At 39.7% G+C, this 26,301-nt stretch overlaps 1 protein-coding gene across 5 annotated transcripts in view; it reads left to right on the plus strand.

The window, feature by feature from the left end:
- TMEM182 (transmembrane protein 182) overlaps positions 1–26,301 on the plus strand; it is a 110,440-nt gene that overhangs the window by 78,298 nt on the left and 5,841 nt on the right. For 4 of the 5 annotated variants that reach the window (XM_054547833.2, XM_009236730.4, XM_024242588.3 and 1 more), the window contains one exon: positions 1,659–2,268. The exons of the other annotated variant lie outside the window; for it this stretch is intronic. In XM_054547833.2, coding sequence (XP_054403808.1) covers positions 1,659–1,879 — 221 coding nt within the window. In that variant the 3' untranslated portion in view covers positions 1,880–2,268. Of the gene's footprint in view, positions 1–1,658; positions 2,269–26,301 lie in introns of those variants that run through there. 5 annotated transcript variants of the gene reach the window in all.

Raw genomic sequence — 26,301 nt, forward strand, 5'->3', positions numbered from 1 at the left:
AGCATCTATTTGATTCTTCATTGCTCTGTAGCTTGTGTCATGATTACAAGGAAGTTTAAGCTCCAATACTGACACACCACAACATATTTATGAGCCCTTCTTCTTTTGCGTTTACTTTTCAAGATTCTTTATGAAATTGATGGCCCAGGAGAGAGAGGGCATCCTAAATGCTGTAGGACCACAATTAATGTGAGAAATGTAATTGATGACTGAGCTCTTAAAAGCTACTCTCTGCCAATATGCCTCAGTCTCTGCTCCTAGTCTCAGACTTGCGTTTAGCTTTCAGACATTCTAGCAATTAGACTATGGAGATTTTATACCTAACAGTTCAACTCATTAATTCAATGAGTGTAATAGATCCTTGGCATGTTTGGATTGAAATTTTGGACAAATAGCAAGTGCTCTCAAGTAGATTTTGCTTTAGGACAAATTTGAATCCGTCAGGCTGTGTGTGCGGTTTGTGTATGGAGCCTGTTGCTTACTGGTGAGTCTGCCCAGTGGACCCTGGAGCCTGCTGCTGAGCGCAGTGGCATTGTTTCCTTCTGGCAATTATGGTAACAGTTACATGGGAAAGGACATGCTTAGTGGTATTCTCCAGTTTCAGGACTCACAGAGCTTTTCTGTGAATGGGTCCAAAGGTCATGGGTCCAAAACTGTAATATTTCATCTAATTCCAACAGTGTTTGGAACCGGTGGATTACAGTTACATTGTAATTGTTGCTAAATTGGGATGTTGCCTTCTAGTTAGTGGTTAGGCATTTGTTCTTTCCCTCCCTCCATCCCTCTGTCCCTCCTTCCCTCCTTCGCTCCTTCCCTCCTTCCTCCCTTCCTCCCTTCCTTCCTTCCTTCCTTCTCTTTCTTTCTTTTTTCGTTCATTTAATATGGCTGTTGATCTCTAGTCCATGACTTTATATTCCACAAAATCTTTTATCATCAATCATCCTCCCTCATTTATTCAAGACAATGTTTTCTTTATGCTGTAATCAATCGTTAGTGTTTATATATATATATATATATTTAGATTCTGAAGAATCACGTATATTCTTTTATGTTTGTTCAGTGTTTTCATCTCCGTTCTTGTCTGGTGCTTGCTTTGGTTTCTATTTTTATAACCATATTTAATTGCAGCATTAGTTAGCTGGGTTATAATATAACAAGAGTCAGAAAGACCTGGGCTGAAAATCAGCTCTGAAAACCACTGTCTGTGTCTGTGTATATCTAAAACCAGATGATAAGTGTACCTATTTCAATGATTTATTCTATGTATTGAAAGAAATAACATAGTATAGTGCTCATCCCAAACCAGTTGTACAGTAAAAAAAAAAAAAAAAAAGTTAGAATATAAATTCTATAAGTGCTGAGATTTTCACTAATGTTCACAAGCACTTACTACAGTCCCTGGCACTCAGGAAACACTCAATAAATACCTGTCAGTGATTGCTGTTCTTAGGCTACTATAGCCCTCCTCTCAATGCTTTGAAGATGAAAAATAAAAGAAATATCTATAAAGTACATAATAAAAGGTCTGATGTAGAGTATTTGATTTTGCTAGAAATATATTTGCAGGAGCTTGTCATCCGGTCAATGATTGGTTTAGATAGCGTTCTTGAGAAAACATCTTCAGAAAGGCTAACAGTCTTTTGTTTCATCCTTCTCAGGCATCCTATTTTCATTGGTGGTGATGCTGTATGTCATCTGGGTCCAGGCAGTGGCTGACATGGAAAGCTACCGAAACATGAAAATGAAGGACTGCCTGGATTTCACCCCTTCTGTTCTGTATGGCTGGTCATTTTTCCTGGCCCCAGCTGGGATATTTTTTTCTTTGCTAGCTGGATTACTATTTCTAGTTGTTGGACGGCATATTCAGATACATCACTAAATCAACTGTTGCCACAAGTATTTTCTTGAGAATACTTTTTTTCCATTTTGTTTCATTGATCCCAGCATAAAGTTAGTAGATATAACTTTTTAGTTGCTATTCAAATTAATCATTTTACTAAAATTTTCTTCAATAAGAAGGTCCTAGAATCTCTCCAGACACCAACAAGCCTCCATCTTGTCTAAGTGTTGTCAAGGACCTAGTTCTTTAGGGAATAGGTAAACAGGTCTCCCTTTCATTGAACATGTGAGAGTTCATGCAGGTTGCAAAGGCCTGATAATAGCTTAATACCATGACATGGGGAAAATCTTGATAGATTTGGCTTAAAGTCTCCTTGGCATTCACTTCTGCTAATTAAAAAAAATCCTTGAAGAATAATTAAGAATGGGCAAGGTTGTCAGAGAATTTATTTTGTTTCTTCCCCACACAGATAATATCCCCATACACATTCACTGGCTCTTGTGAGCAAATGAATTTAAAAATAGACAGCAGTTGTTCTAATTAGTGGGAGCCATGTACTCACCAGTTAAAACGGGCCACAACAAACAAGACTGAGAGCATGTACTTATCTTGCTTTTTCACCAACAGTGGTTTGGTTACCTAGTTTTATTCACTTAATTGTGCATACTTACATAAACTTTAAACTACATTTAAAACTAGCAAATCTGCATACCAAATTATGTATAATGTAGATTGAATTTTTATGAACTTAAAGTGAGTTAATTGTATATGTAATATTGTTTAAAATATGTAAAAACCAAGCATTTCAGCTTGGTCCATAATTCTATTTGATATTTTTAAATTCTCATTTAAAAATTATACTGCTATCGTTCAGCATGTGAAAATTTATTGATAAAATGTGATTTTAATATTCTTTAGCTATAAACTTTCAATATACTTCCATATGAGGATTATAATAGCCCTGCTTTATTAAAGACCATAAAATATTAACTTTCCCCAAGATGTTATGGGTTCCAGTTCTTCTGATCATTTGATTCCTTTAATTACTGTCCCTCAATTTCTTCATCTTTACAATAGGTATATTAACATTTACAGATCGACTATTTCCTTTAACCTCCTAGAAGAAAGTTTTTGTGGGGAAAGATAATTCTGTATTATTCAGTAGCATAGACATTTTGCATATCAAAGATGTTCATTTGGCACTAATGTTGATTGAAATCAAATCCATCTGAGATGCCTAGCTCGTATTTGCATTCTGGAAGCCTCCATCGCAGGGGAGCTCGGCAGGGTATGTGAGCTTTGTTGGAGGTGCGGTGTTTCATTCTGCAGCTGTTGTGAGGACAGAGAGGCATGGCTGACAGGCAAAAAAAGTCACCACCCAGAAGATGCTCTGGGATAGAGGAACTGCTCCTTTTCATCAGCTCTTCCAATGCCGTGGGAGAGGTGTTCCAAGTCCTCTCTGTACATCTTGTGCTTTTCCATTAAGACTTGTTCCAGTGGGAAGGAGCTTTGGAAAAATTGCAAAGGTCTGAATCTTGAGGGCATTTTCATGACAGGACTTGCCAATAATAATAATAATAATAATAATAATAATAATAATAATAAAGCTCCAGAGGCCTAACTGGTTTCTCAAGTCATTTCAGTGATATCATTGAAACGTTTTTGTGGTACTTTCCTTTGTCTTTCACTGTTTCATTTTTATATTGCTTCATTTACTTCTTTTCTTTTGGCTTGGTTATTAGAAAAAATAATTATGAGGTCTGTTGTGCATGTTGACTGTGATATGAAGTTATGGCATGCCATTAAGTTTTCCAGACGATGCTGGATGTATCTGATTCGTTCATGTCATCTGTAAATACAATTCTTTTTTGTAGTACTTTGGAATGGAGCCTTTTTCTGGTGTACTGTATGCCATTTAAGTTTCACATACAAGCTGCTTTCAGCAAAGGCTTGAATATTTATAAATTTCAGATGGTTATCCTCACTTTGTAGTACACTTATGTGGCTACCATATATTTTTTATATGACAATTGGCTGAATAGCTGATGTGTATGACACTTTTACATAGATTTGCACTTTGGAAGTATTTTATAGTTGTAATGCATCAATCAAATAAATTTCAAGCACATTTCTTGATCAGTTTACCAGCAACCCTCTGAAGGAATGAAGATGAGTTGTGATTGCTATGTCAATGAGTGAAATATAGTTAAAAATGGCAGAGATATATAGTACATTATTGTAGCAACCTTATATCTGATTTGAGATACTGTGTTGCCAAATGTCCATGTTATGTTTATTTCTCTATTGGTTGTATTTATTAATTTTTAGAAGCCTTTAAACTGTGTTAGAATCTTTTTGAAAAGTGTTGATTTTGCATCATAAAGTTTCAATTTAACAAGGATATCAAGGATATCTTTTCAGTTACACTTTTAGAAGAGTGAATAAAAAGGGCAGTGAGTTATGCTGTTGGACTTGGTGAAAGCTATCATCTCTCCATATTGTATTTGTTCAACTGGTTTAATTCACTCAGGTGGATGATTGCACATACATTGGAATTGGCTGGAGAGACTACACAGAGAAGTTTAATGATCGTGTACAATTTGAGGGTTGATGGTAGGGCTTTCTAAAAAAAGCAATATCAAGTGTGTTGTTAGTATTCATTTGGTCATTTTTATTACTAATCTGTAAATATATTTATTAAATTTGAAGATTAAATGGAATTATAAAGGAATATATTGGAGGAAGTGTCAGTGTTGGTAATTATTCATCTATTTATCTGTCTATCACCAATATATATGGGTGCATGTCTGTGTATATTTGTGTGTATGTAAGTGTGCATGTGTATTGTATGTTTGGGTAGAAAGAGATACATTGAATGGTGTAAATCGATATATTTGAGCTAAGCAAATAAAAAAAAAATCAGTTTCCTTTGGGGAACAGCAATCTATTTTTGTTGTTTCCCTGAGTGCCACTTTAACTGTTTCATCCAATGGATGGTGGTTTATTCAGTTCAACACATAATTTGATTTCTATTTTCTTGAAAGTAACCATGTTGGACTTACAAAGAGACTTAGAATGTCAGAGGTGTTAGGCAGATATTGGATACCAGTAAAATTGGCTGGATATAAGTCTGAAGGTTGGTGGAATTGTGAGAAAGACCAATGTGATGGGGTTACATTGAAGAAAATATAAGATGAGCTAAATCAAAACCAGATTTGATTTTTGTGGGACTCCACCAGAAGTGGAAACTCATAAACAAGAGATGAAACAGAAAACTGAATTTTTATTGATTGTATGAAGGAGTTAAATATATGGAGACATTTCCTCAGTGATGGTCAAGGGTAGGTGGAGAAATTCCAATAAGAATGTAGGATGACAATACCTTAGATATGTTAAAAACCAAGGAAGATGGGGGTATAGTATCTTTCATATTATAATAAGCATAAAGTTAGCAAAGGGACATTTAATTTGGTTAGCAGGGAAGATAGGAAAGAAAGAAAGGAAAACATCCAGTTACAGATTAGACTTTCTGAACTAACTCCACAGATCAAGCGTTAGGGGCTCCATCTTCAGATCAGTGAGACAAACCTGGACTAGCCTGTGAGAGGGGGATGTATCAGAGACAGCAAGTCTGGAATGACAATGGAGATGCCCGAAGAGACCCACTTTTTGAAAGATCATCCCTCCTGCCCATAGGATTCAGCTATGACTGAAAAATTGAAGGGGCAATTGGATGGTTGAACTTTATAAATGATCCACTTCTAGATATAAGGAATCATATGATATATCTAATAATTCTATTTAATCCTATCTATCTATCTATCTATCTATCTATAAATTATACAGTTAAATTGATCTCTATATAGATAGATACTTTCTATATCTATACATTGTCTATATAAGTAACTAAATTAGAACGATTTGGATTCTTCAAATGATGATGGTTTTCCTAGTTCACTCAAATGACAGGATAGTTTACCTTGGGTTTATGAAATAAGCATGGTTGAAGTAATTGGTATCCTGCACAGATTCTGAATGTTTTGCAGATAATTTAGGGAAGGAGAGGGCTCACTGGGATAAAATAAGTACACATGCAGCAAAGATTTTAATATTCTCATTCTTCTGGACGTCTAGGAATTACAGTGACATAATTCACTGAAGATATAGGATAGTTCTCTTTTTATATGACAATTCATTTTTTCTTTTCTTAGCATTTTTTCCCATTAATTCTAAAGAGAGACTGCCACTGTTAAAAAATTCACCAATGCTTGCACATAGTATTGATGTTAAAAACGACCTAAATGAACAGATATTTAAACAGCATAGACTACAGAAGAGTGATGTGTAAAGAATAATGCTTATTGCCTCATATTTTGGTCTAGCATATATAAAGGCACTGTAAGAAAATTTGATGTATTGTTTTTATCCCCCAAAAATTCAAGGGAAATTTTTCTCAAAAAATTTTGTGGGTATATGTAACTATCTGAAAGATATGTGAAGTAGAAAGTTGGATTAACTTGTCTGTGTGTACCTATAACCACATACCTAGGCATGTATATGTATGTATATGTCTGTGGTATGCATGTATATGTATATATGGATTTGGATAAAACTATATACATATATCGGTGTGTATGCATATAGAACTATATACACACATGCCTCTATATATCTGATTACACATGCATGCACACATATATACACATAATGTATGTGTATGTATGTAAAATATTTTATATGCTATATTGTATACATGAATGCATAGAAGAAATGCTTACATTATATTATATGTGCATATACACATATCTAAATTTCTGTCTCAGGCATTCCCAAACTCTTAAGTTTTGCTGGAAAGGAGGGCATATTTTATCTTTCTGCTATTGCATGCTTGTTGCACTGGTGAGTGAGGATTGGGACGAACAATAAGTGCTACCATGGCCTTCTCTTCCTTGGATCCAGAGCATATGTGGTGGTGCATATAAAATGAACTAGTCATGTTTTCCCTGTAAATGCCAGTGGCCATGATTGTGTCTTTGAACATGTTCTGCACACCAACTGGCAATCGATAGCTGTCGATAAGTATTTATTTAATAGTTACAAACCTTTTTGGGCAAAATGATTTCTTTCTAGAGCCACATGTCGTAGTTGGTTTATTCTTTCAATCCCCTTGCAGAAGATTATACTAATTGGTTCCCTGTCAGCTCCTTATTTGGGTCCCCTGAAGGGAGGCTCCTAGGGTGGTGTGTGGAATGTGATAAGCCTGTGTTTGGAGAGTTGATTTCAAGTCCTTGATTTTAAACTTGCAATTTGCCAAATCATTCTACTTCACTTCGACTCAGTTTCTTCATCTGAGATGCTCACTAGTTTATTCAACAAACAGTAATTGCATACATGCTACTTGTCACAAATGGCACTAGATGTTAGATACATATTACTGAACAAAACAGACATGGTCTTTTTATTCTTCAAACTAAAATTCAAGCAAGGGATATAGAAAACAGACAACTGAGAAAAATAACTTTGACTTTATCAGTTGTGATAAATCCTCTAGGGAAAAATGCATAACAGACATAATGAGAGATGAAACCATGCTTGTTGGATAGTAAGAGAAATTCTTTCTAAGGCAAGAATTCTGACTATTCCAATACACAAAATACATAAAGGGGCTAACTGGGTAAAAAGTAGAAACAAAAGGATTTCAGGGACAAGGGAGCAAGTGGAAGAAAAGGCCTGAAAATGGAAAAGAACTTGACATGTCCTAGAAATGGCAAGGCAGCTTGTGTGGCTGGCCATTGAAGCAGGGAGCTTTGCGATGAAGTTGGAGAAGCAGTAAGGGTCCAATCATTCAAAGCCCTTGTGTCATTATAGTATATTTTGAGGGAAAAAGTTGAAAGGACTTGCTGTGAATTAGATAGAGGTTGAGGACAGGGAAGAACCAAGAATGACTTCAGATTTCTAGCTTAAGCAAATGGGTGGATGGAGAAGGCAGGAGGAGAACAGGCTTGAGGGAGAGAGGAATCCATGGTCCATGTTCATGGTGTCATGTTTGAGATGGCTGTGACATGTCCATGTTTCAACCCTGATAAAGAGTTGGATTTCTCAAAGTCCTACAGTGGCCACAGGATGCTGTAGAAGCTGACCCCTTTACTTACTTCTCCAACCTCATTTACTACTTTTCCCCACTCTCATTCTGTGCCTCAGACATGCCAAGGTGCACTGCAGACTCAACACCCTTGAACATAATGTATAGTCCGCATTGTGTTGTCATAATTGAAATCTCTAAAATTAGGCGACTATGACCTGCACAGTTGCATACAGTGGTTGATATAGTTTGAGTATTTGTCCCCACATCTCATGTTGAATTATAATCCCCAGTGTTGGTGGTGGGGCTTTGTGGCAGGTGTTTGGGTCATGAGGGTGGATCCTTCATGGCTTGGTGCTATCCTTGCCATACTGAGTTTTCACGAGTTGTAATTGATTAAGTGTGTGACACTTCCTCCCCCACTCTCTCTTGCTCCTGCTCAGCCATGTGGCATGCCTGCTCCCTCTTTGCCTTCTGCCATGAGTAAAAGTTCCCTGAGTTCTCCCTAGAAGCTGAGCAAATGCCAGTGCCATGCTTCCTTTGCAGCTTACAGAACCATGAGCCAATTAAATCTCTTTTCTTTATAAATTACACAGTCTCGGGTATTTCTTTATAGCAGGGCAAGAGTGGCCTAATACAGTGGTCCCTACTCAGTCTCTCATCTCCTTTAGGTCTTTGTTCAAAAGTTACCTTCTCAGGAAAACATCCCATGATCATCCTATTTAAAAATGGAGGCTGAGGCAGGCAGATCATGTGGTCAGGAGATCGAGACCATCCTGGCTAACATGGTGAAATCCCGTCTCTACTAAAAATACAAAAAATTAGCCGGGCGTGGTGGCAGGTGCCTGTAGTCCCAACTACTCGGAAGGCTGAGGCAGGAGAATAGCGTGAACCCGGGAGGCAGAGCTTGGCAGTGAGCTGAGATTGCTCCACTGCACTCCAGCCTGGGCAACAGAGCGAGACTCTGTCTCAAAAAAAAAAAAAAAAAAAAAATGCAACACTTAAGATAAATGTTTAAGGAGATGGATGTCCCTATTACCCTGATATGATAATTGCAGATTGTATACAGGCATCAAAACATCACGTATACCCCCAAAATATGTGCAACTATTATATGTCAATAAATTTTTAAAAACAGATTAGGCAGTTAGTTCAGAGGAGCAATGTGGGCCTGGAGATGCACACTGGGGAGTCACAACATGTAAAGCCATGACAAAGATTAGACCTCTGAGGAGGAGAGCTAGAGAGGTTGATCCTCTGTGCACTGGAGAACCAAACAGGGGAGGATAAGTGGAAGACCGAGCCTGCGGAGAGGCCAGAAATAGACAATGAAGAATTAATGGGAAATGTGATATCGAGGAAACCCAGAAGGACGATGTTTCGAGAAGCGACTGAGTTTTTATCTTTACCAGTGGTGCTGAGGGGATGAGTAGGACAAGGAAAAAAGGTGATCTTTGGAGATGGAAGCGTGGAGGTGGTTGGTGATGGTGACTACAGAAGTTTTGGTATAGGGGTGGGAATGGAAGCCAGATGTGACTGATTTAAAGAGTTAACGGGAGGTAAGAGCGTGGAAAAGGTTGTTGTGCACCTTCTAAAAGCTGACTGTCTTTGAAGCGGAGCAGGGCCATGGGAATGGGTAGGAGAGAATGTGGGATCAAAATAAAGCATTCTGAAGACCCGGGAAAACAAGGGCAAGTGTGTGTACTTTGAAAATTATTTTGTACAAAGAAGTGGATGGTGTGAAGAGGACCGTGAAAAAAGTGGAGTGTGCAGCCTGCCAACGTATGTGTGGAGGAATGGTGGTGCCTGCCTCACCTCAAAGTAAACACCCAGAATGTAGAAAGCACTCAGTACATTCAATTTGACAAAAGAAGAAGAAGAAGAAGAAAGAAGAAAGAAGAAAGAAGAAGAACCAACCAACCAAACAAAATCCCTATTGTTCAGTTCCAGCATCAGGTGTTGGGGTCACCTTTTACAAGTCAAATCAATAGTCTTCACTGCTCATCCTCAAAGCACAAAAATAAGATCCCCGAGAGTCAACACAGTTGAAAGGTAGGTCTTTTAACACTGTGAGCAGTAATAGAAAATGACAGCATCTCAGTCTGTCAGGATGTTAGTGTACATCTGGAAGGTTCCATCTTGCTAGTGAAGTTAAATGTTCCCCTGACTTGATTTTCTAGATAAGCATTTGAGAAGGAAATTTCTTATGTATTTCTGATGGCATTTGGTTTTTAATGTCTTAGAAAAAATGTGAAGTGTATTTCAATAGCATGTTTTCAACACTAGATTACAGAGTTCTTCCTTTTTTTTTTTTTTTTTTTTTTTTTTTTGATGGAGTCTCAAACTGTCGCCTGGGCTAGAGTGCCGTGGTGTGATATCGGCTGACTGCAACCTCCGCCTCCTGGGTTCAAGCGATTCTCCTGCCTCAGCTCCCAAGTAGCTGGGATTACAGGTGCCCACCACCAAGCCCAGTTAATTTTTTGTATTTTTTTAGTAGAGACGGGGTTTCACTATGTTGGCCAGGTTGGTCTCAAACTCCTGACCTCGTGATCTGCCCACCTCAGCCTCCCAAAGTGCTAGGATTACAGGCATGAGCCACCATGCCCAGCCAGTTCTGTCCTTCTTAAACAGTTCCATTCACTGAAAGAAAATAGCACATAATGCATCCTCAAGGAGAGATGCTTACATTAACTTTTAAAGGAGATATGTAAACCCGTTCAAATTAGGCCTTAGAAAGAAAGTGAAGCAATGCCACTCAATAGCACATTCTCAACATTAGTTTAGTTTTGTTCCTATCTAGAAGAATCCCAGTGACTGTCCAAAAGCCATTCACTAGTTTAATGGGAATACTCAGCTTTCTGTCTAAGGCCAATCAAAAGGCGTATCATAATATTGCACTAGAACATTGGACTTGTTAATAGATTCCACATCATTGAAGTTGTCCATTTTTGAGCAAGAAAAATGCTTTAAGATAAAAGGAAAGTGCAGCTTATGAAAGAGGGGTGATGAAATAAAAGATTCAGAAAGAGGTTTTAAAAATGGATCCATTTGGATTCTGAACAACTCTTGTATTGAATTTTTTATTAATAAAAGCAGGGGATTTGATTCTTAAGAGGTGACGTGGGAGAAGAGTTGTTTTTACCACTCTCTATACCTCACTCAGTTGACTACATCACAGTAAATGACTATATTTTATGCTGATAGATACTGTGGTTTTTGACTGATCTTCAGCATCTTCCCCAGTTTATAATAGTTAATACTTTTACCTGTCCTCAGTGATTGTTTGTGGAGAGCAATATTTTGACATGGTTTGGATTTGTGTCCCTGCCCAAATCTCATGTCGAATCATAATCCCCAGTATTGGAGGAGTCTGGTGGGAGGTGTTTGGACCATGGGAGTGGAATTCCTCTTTGCTGTTCTCATGATAGTGAGTTCTCTCAAGATTTGGTTGTTTAAAAGTGTGAAGCACCTTCCCCTTCTCTCTCTTCCTTCTGCTCTGGCCATGTAGGATGTACCTGCTGGCCAGGCGTGGTGGCTCATGCCTGTAATCCCAGCACTTTGGGAGGCCGAGGTGGGCAGATCACAAGGTCAGGAAATTGAGACCATCCTGGCCAACACAGTGAAACCCTGTCTCTACTAAAATACAAAAAAAAATTAGCCAGGCATGGTGGTGGTGTGCATTTGTAGTCCAGCTATTCAGGAGGCTGAGGCAGGGGAATCACTTGAACCCAGGAGGTGGAGGTTGCAGTGAGCCGAGATCACACCACTGCACTCCAGCCTGGTGACGGAGCGAGACTCCATCTGAAAAGAAAAAGAAAAAAAGATGTATCTGCTTCCCTTTCGCCTTCTGCCACGATTGAAAGTTTCCTAAGGCTTCCCTAGCCATGCTTCCTGTGCAGCATGAGGAACTGTGAGCCAGTTAATCCTCTTTTCTTTATCAATTTCCCAGTCTCAGGTATTTCTTTATAGGAGTGTGAGAAGGGACTAATACAAATATATTCCAAATTGCTTTCATAACATTGTTGCTTTATAACATGTTATTTTATGTTGTTTTAATCATGAAATGATGAGCCTCAAAGGCAAAAATTTCAGTACCTATCAAGCTTTTAGAAAAACACATGGTATCTAAGGTCTGTTATTGCCTATTGGAAGACACAACAGGACAGAAAAAGATGTTAAAGAAATATTTTAATTTTCCAAGCTGTTTTTCTTTACAAAAGTAATAAATATTCATTAGACAATTCAAAAAGGACAAAGGAACAGAAAGGAAGAAACAACTTTTACCTACAATTCTGCCCTCAGAGTCAACTGGTGTTAATAGTTCTAATAGGTAACAAGAAGCAGATAATACAGAGCAAAGTTTCCTAAACTTAGTTTTTTACTTAATTGTATCGTTTTAACATTTTTTGTGTCTTTAAATATTTCCAGTATTACTGAGACTCTTTGAATCACAGCCAAGCCAGCATAGCTCAGACACACACTCAGACACGGTCAGTGTTTGAGTCTTTGGCTTTAGAAAGCCCATTGAGTTTTTGAGTCACTTTGCTGTTTTCCAGGTGACCATATTTAAAAACAAAGGAACAATAGTGACTATCCACCCAAAATTATTGTGAGTTAAATAATTGTGGACAATTGAAATCCTGTAAGAAAAATAAAATGTGCTGTCTAAATTGCCACTGAATGGAAGTCAAGAGAAGATTCACAGTGGCGGTGATTGTGATGTTTGAACACTTCTCCATGCCAGTAGCTTTTCTTACTTTGTCTGGTGGTGTCAGTCCCGTTGGAGATTTGAGGGAACTGAAACTAAAAGAATAGGTAACTCGCCCAAGGCCACACAGCCAAAAAGCCACTGGAGGTGGATTTCCAGGTGTTTGAGTCTCCATGTTCTCTCCATGATACCAACTGGTTTCTTCCTAATAGCAGAGAGAAGATGTTTTGCACACTTTTGAATGAAAACGGAACAATTGCTTGAGGCTACATGTTGGGTTAGTTGCATGAATGAACAACTGAAATGCATAAAGTCAGCCACTTTTAAATTCTCCACTGGCCACTCACTGTGATTTAGTGCTTGGGCTTGAACCATTAAATGGGACCATGGGTATGTCATGGTGCCATGACTCATAACATTTATGAGGGCATCCAGGCATGTGGTAGGGAGAAAACTTCTGCATCTGAAGCCTACCCAGATGCCCTCGGGCAAGTTACTGAGCCTCTTCACTTTCCTCCAAGCAAAATAACTGGGCAAAGCCCCAGTGCAGCGTGCAGTCTGCAGCTGGCCTTTTTTTTTTTTATTTTTTTTAACAAAGTTCCCAATTGATGTTCATTAGAGCGGCGGTGGGGGCTATTGTGGCTTAGAGAGAGGTCCCTGGAGAGCGAGAGATGGCCAGGGCTAGGATCCAACTTCCACCATTGGCAGTGTGGTGTTGAGCAATTGTGTAAAGTTCCAATGCCTCAGTCTCCTCACCCACGAAGCAGGGACAGTGAAAATGTTCATGCAACGTGTTTGCAAAAGTATCTGACACAAAGTAAGTGCTCAATAAATGTTATCAACTATTATTATTATTCTAGTTTTGAATTTCTGTACCATGTTTTTAGGGTTTCTGATCCAAGATTTCTGACCTTACTATTCCGAAGTCACTGGATACAGTTTCTTCAGTACTAATTATTTTTTCCTCATTCCCACACTCATCTTAGGGACTTCTTACATCTCACTGCTTCTGGATGTCTAAGATTGCCCAGGAGCATAATCAGAAAACTTGAGGGAGGGGGTGGCAATAGTAATATCATGTCCCTTTTGGAGAAAACAGACCACCAAAGAAGATAAATCATCCCACAAGTTACATGGATGTGTTCCAAATGTGGTTGGTTGGCCAATCAAAAAAAAAAAAAAAAATCCTAATTCAATTAGTGCCCTTTTAAAATGAGGAATACACTTTAATACATTTAAAAAGGAAAACACAGCAAGATAATGAAAAACTGCTCCCCTGCACCTCAGCTTTACTTGCCCTTGTCTTATGTGGCTTCCCTTTGAAACGGGTCACTCTCATCACAACACGTAGCATGCTGCCAGCCGCCACATGGCTATTTGGCAGCTATTTATAGCACAGATCATGTTACAGTGCAGCATGGCCAGGCACCATGTTCCAACTGGTGTACCACTGAGCTAAACAGAAATCAACTCAGGTCTTCTCTGAAATTCAATGTGAAGCCATGATCTCTGTAATCCTCCTTCTCTTTTCTTTTTGTATAATTTCTTTTTGGAAGTGTCTTGCTCACAATGCAGGGGAAATTCAGTTGGATTGTCAGTCTGATATACTATACTACCAGATATGTTAGCTTTTCCTTCCTTCTACATTTGCTTAAGAGCTTATAAACCACAGTGAATAAAAAGTGCTAAGTGGAATGAAATGACCTGTCAAGGGTAGATGTGGCATTTGTGAACAACTTCAAAAATGTTCTCAGCTTCACGGCCCTCCAGTCTGGGTTTCTGTGCTATCTCGAAGCTTCCTTTTCCTTTGCTGTCTTCTCCTTTCTTTCACTCCTTTCAAATCAAAGTACTTCGTGCATCACTGATCTTGGAAGACTGTTTCTTGAAAAGAAACCATTTTGCCCCTTCCTAAGCAGCCTATGACAAGATTTGGAGGTGCGGTTGAGTGCTGAGTGTTAGGAAAGCAGCTGTTAACCTCGCCTTCATTACCCTACACCAGACTGGAATTTCCCAGAATATTCAAGAAAAACAAACGAGCAACTTCCACAAAGATTTGGCTAATACGTACGCTGGATAAAAATGACTTGTGGCTTAGGCCGGGCGTGGTGGCTCACGCCTGTAATCCCAGCACTTTGGGATCACCTGAGGTCAGGAGTTCGAGGCCCGCCTGGCCAACATGGCGAAACCCCATCTCTACTAAAAATACAAGAATTTGCCGGGTGTGGTTGTGGGTGCCTGTAATCCCAGCTGCTCGGAAGGCTGAGGCAGGAGAATCATCTGAACCTAGGAGGCGAAGGTTGCAGTGAGCCGAGATCGTGCCACTGCACTCCAGCCTGGGCAACAGAGACTCCATCTTATAAATAAATAAATAGAAAGTGACTTGTGGCTTTAAGTGTAGACCAATGAAAATGTTTCAGAATGCGGCTTGGTTTGGAGACATGGCTCTCTGTAGTTATTAACCAGGGAAGAGAAAACAAATCCCCGCTAAATGAGTGGTCAAAGGATGTGAACTGTGTCTCAGGAGATCACATGTAACAGAGTTAACTCCTGTCAGAGCAAACTGATAGAATTGCTAGCACGTAAGGGAAATTGGGCATGGAGACACTGTTTCTACTCAGGGCTGATATGTGTCATAATCTTAGGAAAAATGTCACTTACTTTTTTCTGCCTGTGTAATTGAAATAGTGAAATAGAGATTTTGAAGAGCAAGGTAGCCAGCTCAAGTCCCAGGTTGCCACATGATATCTTTGCAAAAAAAGTCATTAGGAAAAATGTTCATGGTTTTGACATCTCTTCTGCTTCTAGTAGGAGATAACCTGTTGGTCAAGATTTACATGGCAGTTAACGCTTCCAAGTGATGGCCAAGGTGAGGGAAGTGTCTCTGACAGTTTGCCCAAGATTTCTGGGGCCCCGGGCTTTTCTCCTAACTTTTCTAGCTGAACCTTCTCTAACCAAGTCTCCACACTAGGCTGCGCCACAATAGGAGCTCGGTAGATCTTGGCTAGATGAATGACTGCATGGAGTGAGTGGGTCATGCTGCTGGGAAATTTTTGCCCAGGGCAAGGTCACTTTTATTGATGCCTTAGAAGAAACTGGAGAATGAAAAATGAAGGAGTAGCATCTAAAAAGACTGTAAGACTAAACATTTAACCTGAAATTGCCTAAGAATTGATTTCCAGCAAATAAGGAGTATGAAGAACAGCCTGTGAATATGTATATTGAGCAAATATTCTGTGGCCCATTTATGGTTATTCAGAAAAATAAAAGTTGTTCATTTAAATGGTTGGAACAGAACAGAAGTCAGCAAATATTCTGGGTTCCATCTTTCTCTTTTAATGCATCCTGATGAGCAAGTTATTTCTTCAGTTCTCCGCATGAGAAGTTTAAGTGGAAGGCTGAGGTTATGGAGTAGCTGGCATTCCCAATCAGGTAGCACCTTTTTGCATCATGTATTTTGACAGTGATGGTCTATTCGTGGGCAGAAGGCTTAGGGGACAGTCATGTCACAGACCTGGCTCTTGGTATAGTTTCTAGGGGATAGGTCCCTAGTTTATGCCACAGGATCCATATGCTAACTGCATCAGGGTGGGACACCTGACTGGAGGATAGCCAGTCCATTGCCTGTCCAACGACTTACAAGTTATGACCTATAGCCAATGGCTAAAGAAAGGTGGATTGGACAGTCAGGTTCTTCTCCCTCTCCCACCTTTCTTTCTCTTTTCGCCCCCATCTCTATCCTAACAGCAATTTATACTGGGGAAATATCAGAAAATATCAGAAGGTGTTAGAAGTAGACAGAACCCTGAAGGATGTGCCAAGAGTCACCATGGAAAAAGTAGAGATAGTGATGTGCTAGGCATAGGCATAAGGCTTAGGTGACAGAGACCATGAGAAAGTATAGGAGCTTTTGCCAGCAGGTCAGAAAGCCACCCACACAGAGAGTGTAGAGGAGTCCATCGGATAGCAGAGGACTCTTGAATGGTCCAGAGTTTTTTTTTGCCTGGAGCTTTCCTGCCTCTAGTGCCAGGATCCAGGCAGCCTGGGGCTTTATGATTCCTGTTCTTGGCTTTTTGTGAGGCTTTCCCTTCTTGCATCACGTATTTTGCTTGACCACTCTCCTCCCCCAATTAAACTGCATGGAAGGTTTCCCCATATTTGGAAACCCAAAGATCTGAACCAAAACAGAAAAGGAAAATTTAGGAGCAGTTTTCCCACAATAGGTTACTGTTCATATTACCGGTAAGAGTGAGAGTTGAAGGGTAAAGGGAAGTGTGTTCGTATTGCTTGTAAAACATTAAAGGAATGGAGAAAGCTGTGTTTTTTGAGATGTTAGTGTTCACCCAGTTTTGTCTAAGAGTTTATGTCTTCTGCAGTCTATGTGATTTCTCATCGGCCCGCCATTCCTTGTTATGGTCACAGAGATGTCTTATTGCTTTTGCTGTTTTCGTGTGTCTAAATCTTTACCTATTATTTTCAAAACTACAATACTCAGACTTAATGAACAATCAAGTTTTGAAAACCACTTCATACAAATTACTATGCTTTCTCTATGGAGTGGAAACTCAACACTTGAGTGAAGGTTTGAAATGCTGGCATCAGGCATTGATAGCTGTGTGAAGTCATGGGGCTTTCAGCACTTGGGTTTTAAGGGTTCTGTGTATAGATATGGTCAAGGCCATGATCCTAGCTCTAATCATGAATTTTGTGGGCTAACATGGGAAGTAAGCTTTATTTACAACACTGGGACTTTGAAAAACTGAATTCCAAGTGCTTTTTTTTTTGGCTCTGGATTTTATTTATTTATTTATTTATTTATTTATTTCTGTGGGTACATAGTAGGTATATATATTTATGGGGTACATGAGATGTTCTGATACTGGCATGCAATGTGAAAAGAGCACATCGTGGAGAATGGGGTGTCCATCCCCTCAAGCATTTTATCCTTTGAGGTACAAATAATCCAGTTACAGTTTAAGTTATTGAAAAATATACAATTATTATTGATTATAGGCACCCTATTGTGCTATCATATAGTAGGTCTTATTCATTCTTTATAACTATTTTTTTCATACCCATTAACCATCCTCACCTCCACCCTCCCACTACCTTTCCACTACCATTCCCAGCCTCTGGTAATCATCCTTCTACTCTCTATGTCCATGAGTTCAACTGATTTGATATTTAAATCCCACAAATAAGTGAGAACACGTGATGTTTGTGTTTCTGTGTCTGGCTTATTTCACTTAACATAATGATCCAGTTCCATCCACGTTATTGGAAATGACTGGATCTTATTATTTTTTATGGCTGAAGAGTACTCCATTGTGTGTATGTACCACCTTTTCTTTATCTGCTCATCTGTTGATGGACGCTTAGGTTGCTTCTAAATCTTAGCTACTGTGAACAGTGCTGCAACAAATATAGGAGTGCAGATGTCTCTTCAATACACTGATTTCCTTTCATTTGGGTATACACCCAGCAGTGGGATTGCTGGATCATATGGTAGCTGAATCTCCAAACTGTTCTCCCTAGTCGTTGTACTAATTTGCATTCCCACTGACAGTGGACAAGTGTTCCCTTTTCTCCACAATCCTTGCCAGCATTTGTTATGTATTCTACATTTTAACCAGCTAACAAATGAAAGTTTGATACACAAAGGTAAACAGGATCCACCCTGCATACACAACCGATATGTTAACATGCAGTCATCTTAAAAGAAGAAGAGTGGTGGGCCGGGCATGGTGGCTCATGCCTGTAATCCTAGCACTTTGGGAGGCCAAGGTGGGCAGATCACCTGAGGTTAGGAGTTCGAGACAAGCCTGGCCAACATGGTGAAACCCAGTCTCTACTAAAAATACAAAAATTAGCTGGGTGTGGTGGTGCATGCCTGTAGTCCCAGCTACTCAGGAGGCTGAGGCACGAGAATTGCTCAAACCCGGGAGGCGGAGGTTGCAGTGAGCTGAAATCGCACCACTGCACTCCAGCTTGGGCAACAGAGCTAGACTCTGTCTAGAGAAAAAAAAAAAAGAAAAAGAAGAGTGATGACGAATGCCAGATGCAGAACTTCTGGGTCTTGGGATATGCTTCTTAATGGGAGTCTTCACCATGACTTATTGCAAACATGGGGCACCCAACCACCAACTGATTGCAAAGAAGAGCTAGGCATTCTCCTTGTGACAGTGTTCTTTCTTTTCATAGGACAAGGCTTACAGTTTCATATGTATTATGTAAAGGTGAATTGTGTATGCCAAGTAGAGGAAACGCAAGAAGACAATGGGAAATGTTGATGTATTTCATATTGCCATGCTCTCATATCCCCATACCTGGCATGACAGAGTGACAGACGGATAGCCATTCTTGATGGATATAGTGGTCATGTATTTCACTGGATTCTATCTGCCTACATTCTTTATTCCACTGTGCCGTTTTGTTCAGAATTCAAATGTATTCCAGGGGTGTATTTCTGAACTATAAATTAACTCTTTCATTTAACTAATTCTCCTCAATATTCCTCTAAATTCTTCCCCTTGAAATTACATCCTACTTTTGGTATTGTTATAGTTGTTTTGTTCATTTCTACTAGGATTGTAAATCAACACATACATCACAGTCATTTCACAATTCTCATCAAAAAAGGCCTCACTCAGCTTAATAAGGTGCAATGTCTTGAGTATCATCCTTTGAAGGCCTTTGAAGTGTTTCCTTCCAGCCTTTATTCTTAAAGAACGAAGATACTGGGGCCAGGATGTCTGAGCCAGAGGCAGAATCCTATGCAACTGTGCTCAAGTCCAGCACTTAAATAAAAGCCAGAAGTTGGAACTATTGCAAGCACATTTATAATATCATTTGAGGGACAGCTGGGGTCAGTGCTAAATTTTAAATTATCAGATGCAGGGAGACAACTCTTGCATAACAATAAGCGCAGGCTGTCACATTGAGCAGAAAATAACCACACTTTCACCTTGGAAAATATATTCTAAATAGGACAGTAATTGTTTTTAGAAAGCTATTCAGTGACTTACTTTCTCCCCCACCACACACACATTCAAGAATTGCCCAGGAATAAGGTAAACTTTTTATTATAATTTATACAATGTGGTAATTTTTTGAATAGTTTAGAATTTTTATAGCCTGATAACAGATCTTCCAAATTGCACACAGCCATCCTGCACTGGCAGGGAGACAGGCTTGGATGACCTGCTGGGTCTTTCTCATCTCTAATGTCTGTGAGTCTTTGAAATACATCCCGGAGCTTAATTATGACAGCAGTCTTTATTATTCTGAGCCCCTAATGGCACACTTCATGGGAACAATGCAAAAAGAAAAGAGTCAGTGCCTTTGCCGTGGTTTACACAAAAATTGGAACATGCTATGATTTCAGGGAGGAGCTCCCCTTTCCCAGGCAGGTGGGAGGTTGGAGGAGGAGTGGTGGGTTAGGGAGAAGAGGGTTGCTGGCAGGGGCTTATTGAACTAATTCTCAGTTATTTGTTCACAGTCTGGTATCAGTCATAGATAGACTTTTTGCAGGAATAACAACCATGTTAATTTTGAGCCTTTGCCTCAATTTAGACAACTTAGATATCATCCCCCTCCCATCACCAGATCCAATTGCAGCTCTAATTTCTCCCTGGAATTGTGCATGGGGACTAGAAAATCAGGTCAAATATCATGCTTGTTTTTTAAACTTTTAATTTTGAAAAAATTTAGACGTATAGAAGAGTTGCAAAGAGAATGGAGTGCTCCCACACACACACCCTGATTTATTTTCCCCAAGGTTAACATCCCAGGAAACCATGGTTCAACTCTTAAAACTAAGTTAACCTTGGTACAATACCAAGAACTAAACTACACACCTCATTAGGAGTCCACTAGTCTTTCCTCCAATATCCTTTCTCTGTTCCAGAATTGGGTCCAGGATCCCACCATGCATTTAGTTGCAATGTCTCCTTATTCTCCTCTCATCTGTGACAATGTCTCAGTTTTTCCTTGTCTTTCATGACCTTGAAACATTTGAAGAGTACTGGTCAAGGACCTTGTCTAGTGTGTCTCATTTATATTTGTCTGATGTTTTGATAGATTGGAACCATACATTTTGGGAAAGAATACCAGCAGAGGCCATGTGCCCTTCCGAACGCATTGTATCAGAGGACATAAAATATTAACATATCCTATTCCTGGTGATGGCACCATTGATTCTATTGATTAAGATGGGGTCTGCTAAATCAATAACTTATCCCATTTGTGTAAATGGGACCTGGGTCAGCCATGGAACCTAGATAACCTTATGTTAATTATTAGTTTAATAAATACATAAGTTAAATAGTATATATGTATCTTGAGCAAGGATTCAGTGTTTCCAGTCATTGGGTGGGCTTGCATTTTTAATTTCTCTGCTCTATGAAGTGTGACCACAAAGGTATATAGGTCTAAATATGTCTCTGGCAATGACATGGCTGCCTATAGCCATCCCTACTTTGCCGTCGGCCTAACTCTAAGGCTGAAGGATTATCCATTGATGAACTTCGTGCACAACAATCTCTGTAAAGAAAAAAACCCTCATCCATTTACCATCTTAGGACTTGTCTATTTTTTTCTGTATATGTAACATTTCCCTTTTTTTTTTCCTTCTGAACTTCTCTTGGGATCCTGTGCTGTAAACAGAAATCTAGAAGATGGGGGGATGGAAGTGAAGTGGAATGTAAAAACGTCTGCCAGTTCCCCATGGTCTCCAACCCACTTTCAGATGCACCGTCTCATTTCAACAGATATAGGTGAGCCTTGGGAGGTGTGCAGATCAGTGAGAGTGTTATTGCTACAAATAGAAAAACAAAACAAAACTGATGCTTAACAACGTTCAAGGACTTGTCAAGGTCATATGGCTGTGACAGTGCGGAGTGGGTTGTAGGATCCAGGGTCTCTGAATAGTTAGTCTGCTGGTCAGGCTCACCACATATTTCCCATCAGGAAAACAGGCTCAGGGCTCCTGCAGGTCCAGAGCAGTCCAACATATAAGCAGGTGACTCGAACTCTCGATTTATTACCAAGCTGTTACAAAAGCCAAGCATCCTTCGTTAATCACTCTGGGTTTTCCACTTGCCGGTTGTTATCTTAGGAATAAAATATTCCTGGGGTCTAGTTCTAATTTAATGCCAAGATGCAAATTGTGCCTCACCCGTTTCACCTGAGGTGTTATTTATGCCCAAATAACACCTCCTAGATGAGGACTTATTGTGCCTGTTTCCTCCTTTGGAAATTAAGGATAATAACAGTAATCAGCTGCACACAAAGCAATTATGGGGGGCGGGGGTGGGAAAGGCTCAGTGACTGTAACAGCTCACAGAAAAACCAGGATCAGGGAGAAGTGCTGTAGAAATGCTAAATGCAGTAGGAAGAATTAAGACATCCCTGCAAATTCACCACCAGAGGCCAGGATAATACAAATGCTTGGCAAATGGTAACTTCATTCAACAAATATATTTTGGCTACATGTAACATTGAAATCCAAAGGTAGAAGGGTTTTTGGATAACAATAGTCATGACTCGATTTTTAAAATTGACATTTTTTACAGTAGTTTTAGGTTCACAGCAATATTGAGTAGAAGGTATAGAAATTTCTCACTTGCTCCCTGCCCACACACAGGCACAGCCTCGTCTGTTACCATCATCCTCCACCACAATGGTGCATTTATTACAGTTTATGAGCCTTCATAACACATTGTAACCACCCAAGGTCCATAGTTTACTTAGGGTTTACTCTTGGTGCTGTACAGTCTTGGTGTTGGGTTTGGACAAATGTATCCACCATTATAGTACAAATGGAATTGTTTCACTGCCCTAAAAATCCTCTGTGTTCCATCTGTTTATTCCACCCAACCCCTGAAAACCACAGATCTTTTCACCATTTTCATAGCTTTGTGCCTTTCAGAATTTTCTATAGTTGGAATCATACAGTATGTAGTCCATTCAGATTGGGTTATTTCACTTGGTAATATGCATTGAAGGTTCCTCCATTTCTTATCATGGCTTGATAGCTCATGTCTTTTTAGCACTGAATAATATTCCATTGTTTGGAGGTACCACAGTTCTATTTGCCTAGTGAAGGGTATCTTGGCTGTTTCTAAGTTTTGGCAATTATGAATAAAGCTGCCATGGACATCCATGTGCAGATTTTTGTGGGGACACAAATTTTTAACTTCTTTGGGTAAATAAAAAGAGCATAATTGCTGAATCATATGATAAGAATATGTTTAGGTTTATAAGAAACCTCCAAATTATCTTCTAAAGTAGCTGCACAATGTTGCATTCCCACCAGCAATGAATGAGAATGCCTGTTGTTCCACATCCTCACCAGCATTTAATGCTGTTTGTTTTTTGGATTTTGACCACTGTAATAGGTATATAATGGTATCTCATTTTGCTGAAGTGTTTTAAGTGCCAGATACTGGACTAAGCACTTTAAACAATGATCTCATTGAATCCTTATAAGAATGCTATGAGGTGAGTGCTGTGCTTTTGTCTTCCCATTTTCCAAATTAGTAAAGGCAAATTTAAAGAGGCTGCATAACTTGCCCAAGATTCCATGAACAGCAAGCACAAAGCCAGGTGTTCAGAGGCGTTCTCAGTGCTGGTTTGCTTGTCCACTCCCTGCTTTTACAAAGGAGGGCCTCGATTCTAGATCTGTTAAAGGACTCACTCGGAGTGCCACACAGAGCAGGACACAGGAAGAGAACTCGGTCTCTGTCAGCTGTGCTGTCCCACAGACAACTTCTCAGCCTTCAGTCATGGCAGGGTTGGCCATTAATAGAAAGCGTTCAGTCCTTGGCCTTATACTAGGAATCCTGATGGCTATTCCAAGCTTCTCCAATCCAGTGCTTATTTCTGAATGCATTTAATGCTCTGATTGGAGACAATACCTCTCTTGAGTGCAACACATAAAACTTAGCATCGCCTCATGATCGGTTGAAATATGTTGCCCGCCCTGTGCCTGAACACCAGCTGCAGATGAGAGCTCTGTGTTATTATGGTACCTCCCTCCAACCTTAATTGTTTTCTTAGGTAGTTTCCATTCCCAGTTCTCTGATACCCTGTGGTGTTTCTAATTTTTTCATATGTCATAGATAATTCTTAGAACATTAGTTCCAACCCAATTCTATTTGAAAAACAAATGTTAGACATAAGAAGGTGAAGTTTGTGGGTTTTTTTTCCCCAATTTAGAGGGCTGTAATCCCTAAAACGTCAAGAATTATAAAGTTGTTCATTAAGATAAATAAGAAAAACGTTATTTGTTTTTAACTTAAACTAGAGAGAAGAAAAGCACAAACAGCACAGCGTTGACTAGACTCTACCAATACACTGAAGAATGATTTGCTGTTGTTAATAGGGTGGAGATTCTGTTAGAAAATTAAATATGGAAACTCTTGAAACTGATGGCAGAGTTGAGGGTGTAGGAGGCCAGTGCGGGCCTTGTAGGATCTTAGTGTGTGTCAGTGCTGTGGGGGGTTCAGGGGGTCTGGGGGCTGTTGTGGTGTCACCTTGATAGTGCCAAGGTTCCTGCGTGAAATGTGGTTAATAAAGTAATGGTGGATACCAGAGCAGAAGAACAAGAGGAGCTGCTGCAGGATCACTTGGTTCATTTCACATTGACCACATAGAGCAGAATGGGGCTGATGGGCCCTGAGTGCCTCAAGTGGCCTTGGGTCTAGCTGCACTCTCCTGCTGTCCCCAGACCCAACCATGCAGGCTGGTTTTGTTTTCTCTCTGCTCTGGGGAGGAGACTTCCAGGGAAGTTACCTGTTTAAGGAGGCAGAAGTGGCTTCTGAGAGTTCCTCACCCTTAGGGCTAGCTACGTCATTCATGGGGCTTAGGGCAAAATGTAAACACAGGCAGGGCCCCTTGTTGAAAAATTACTGAGAATTTTAAGATGGCGGCAGCAAAGCACTAAACAAAGTGCAGGGCCCTTCTAAGCGCCAGTCCCTGTGTGACTGCCCAAGTCAACCCTACCCCGGTAGCTGGCCCTGCCCCAGCATCAGTGGATGATTGTTTATAAATTCATGAAGTCTTATTCCCTTTTACTTGATAAACCTAATTCTCAAATGTTGCACAGAAGTAGGTTTTGTAAGTCTTCAATTTCAAAACAGGAAACTGTGAAGCTCCATTATTACTTTTGAGGGATAGCTATAGTGTTAACTTAAGGTCTAACTTAGTTGATTCTAGAAGTTGTGATTTTGGTTTTCCTAGCTTCACTGCTTGGTGCAGTGGACTACTGAGATGGCTATATATTGTTCCTCCTCTTAAGGGCTCCTATTTTCACAATGTGTGAAGCACATAACTAAATGAGTGTAGTGCAATGTGGTGTGTATAGAATGCATGCATAAAATCATGCCGGTGTGAAGAGGGGGAAGGGCTGAAAATTCAGCTGCAGGTGGTCAGGGAAGGCTCTTCAGAGGGCTCCAGGATGGAAGGACCTAGGCACTGCCTCCATCTGTCCTCTCTGCCTCTTGGCAATTCGCAGTATGCATTGGCTATTTTCCTAATGGGGTGCCCCTTTCATTTGTCATTAGTAACAACCTGAAGAATCAAAATCCTGAAAACACTTGGGGCAAATGTTGAAGTGGACAACAGGGGCTGGACGACCATTTTAAAAGTAGAAATCAGTTCAGACGTGTGTTCTGGGGCTCTGTGGGGAATTGGTGGAACGGCCTGTAGTGAAATGAATGTAGAAGGTTTGAGTCCATAAAGTCTCACAGATGTTTAGGCAGAGAGACCATGAGACCTCAACCAAGCCATTGGCAGAGGAAGGATGGCAAGAGAATGAATTTGAGATACACTGATGCTGTGAAAAATAAAGGAATGAGAGAGAAGTCAAGAATGGTTAAAGAACTGCCATCTTCGCCAAGGTTGTACAGAGTCCTGTATTTCATCTGAGTGAATAGCATGCATTCGTGATTAGTAATACCCCGTATAGCATCAAGACACCAGTAGTAATTGTGCTTGTGTGTTAGCTTCTGATAAAGAGGTTCTCAATTGATTTTTACCTCTTTGTCTTGCTGCCTCCTGCATGAGCACTAGGTGACCAGGATTCTTCTTTTTGCCTTTGTAATTGTTTGTTTCACATGGCATAAACAATGGGTACTAAATACATGCCACTTTTTTCTGACTGATGAAGATCCCACAGAGCACATCAAAGCTGTCTAAGTGGCTACTTGGACTTCCTCTATTGACTGGAATGCTTGGAAAAGAAGGAGATAGAGCAATTTGCATATCTGGATTAGCACTGATTTCCAATTTCTTTGCTTTTAGTGGCTTCACATAACTATTGTGAAGGTCTAAACCATTTATTTTTAATTGACAAATAATAATTATATATAATTATGGGGTACATTGTGATGTTTTGCTATATATATATATAATATATACACACAAAAATAATTCCTCTCTATATAGTGGAATTATTAAATCAAGGTGCTAAAAGAGTAGATTTTAAAGATCTAAACTTTAGATCCCAGCACCTATCCTAAATTTTCAAAATTGGTCTTTTTTGTTTGGAGCATAAAAACAAGAGCGTAGGTATTACTTATGACCAACATGATGGATGACATGAATTTTTAGGTAAAAATTGAAATACCATGAAACTCAAATGCAATGTAGCTCTAGTTCCTAGCCACACTGTGA

Source organism: Pongo abelii, chromosome 12 (genome assembly GCF_028885655.2).
Source record: "Pongo abelii isolate AG06213 chromosome 12, NHGRI_mPonAbe1-v2.0_pri, whole genome shotgun sequence".
Classification (NCBI taxonomy): domain Eukaryota; kingdom Metazoa; phylum Chordata; class Mammalia; order Primates; family Hominidae; genus Pongo; species Pongo abelii.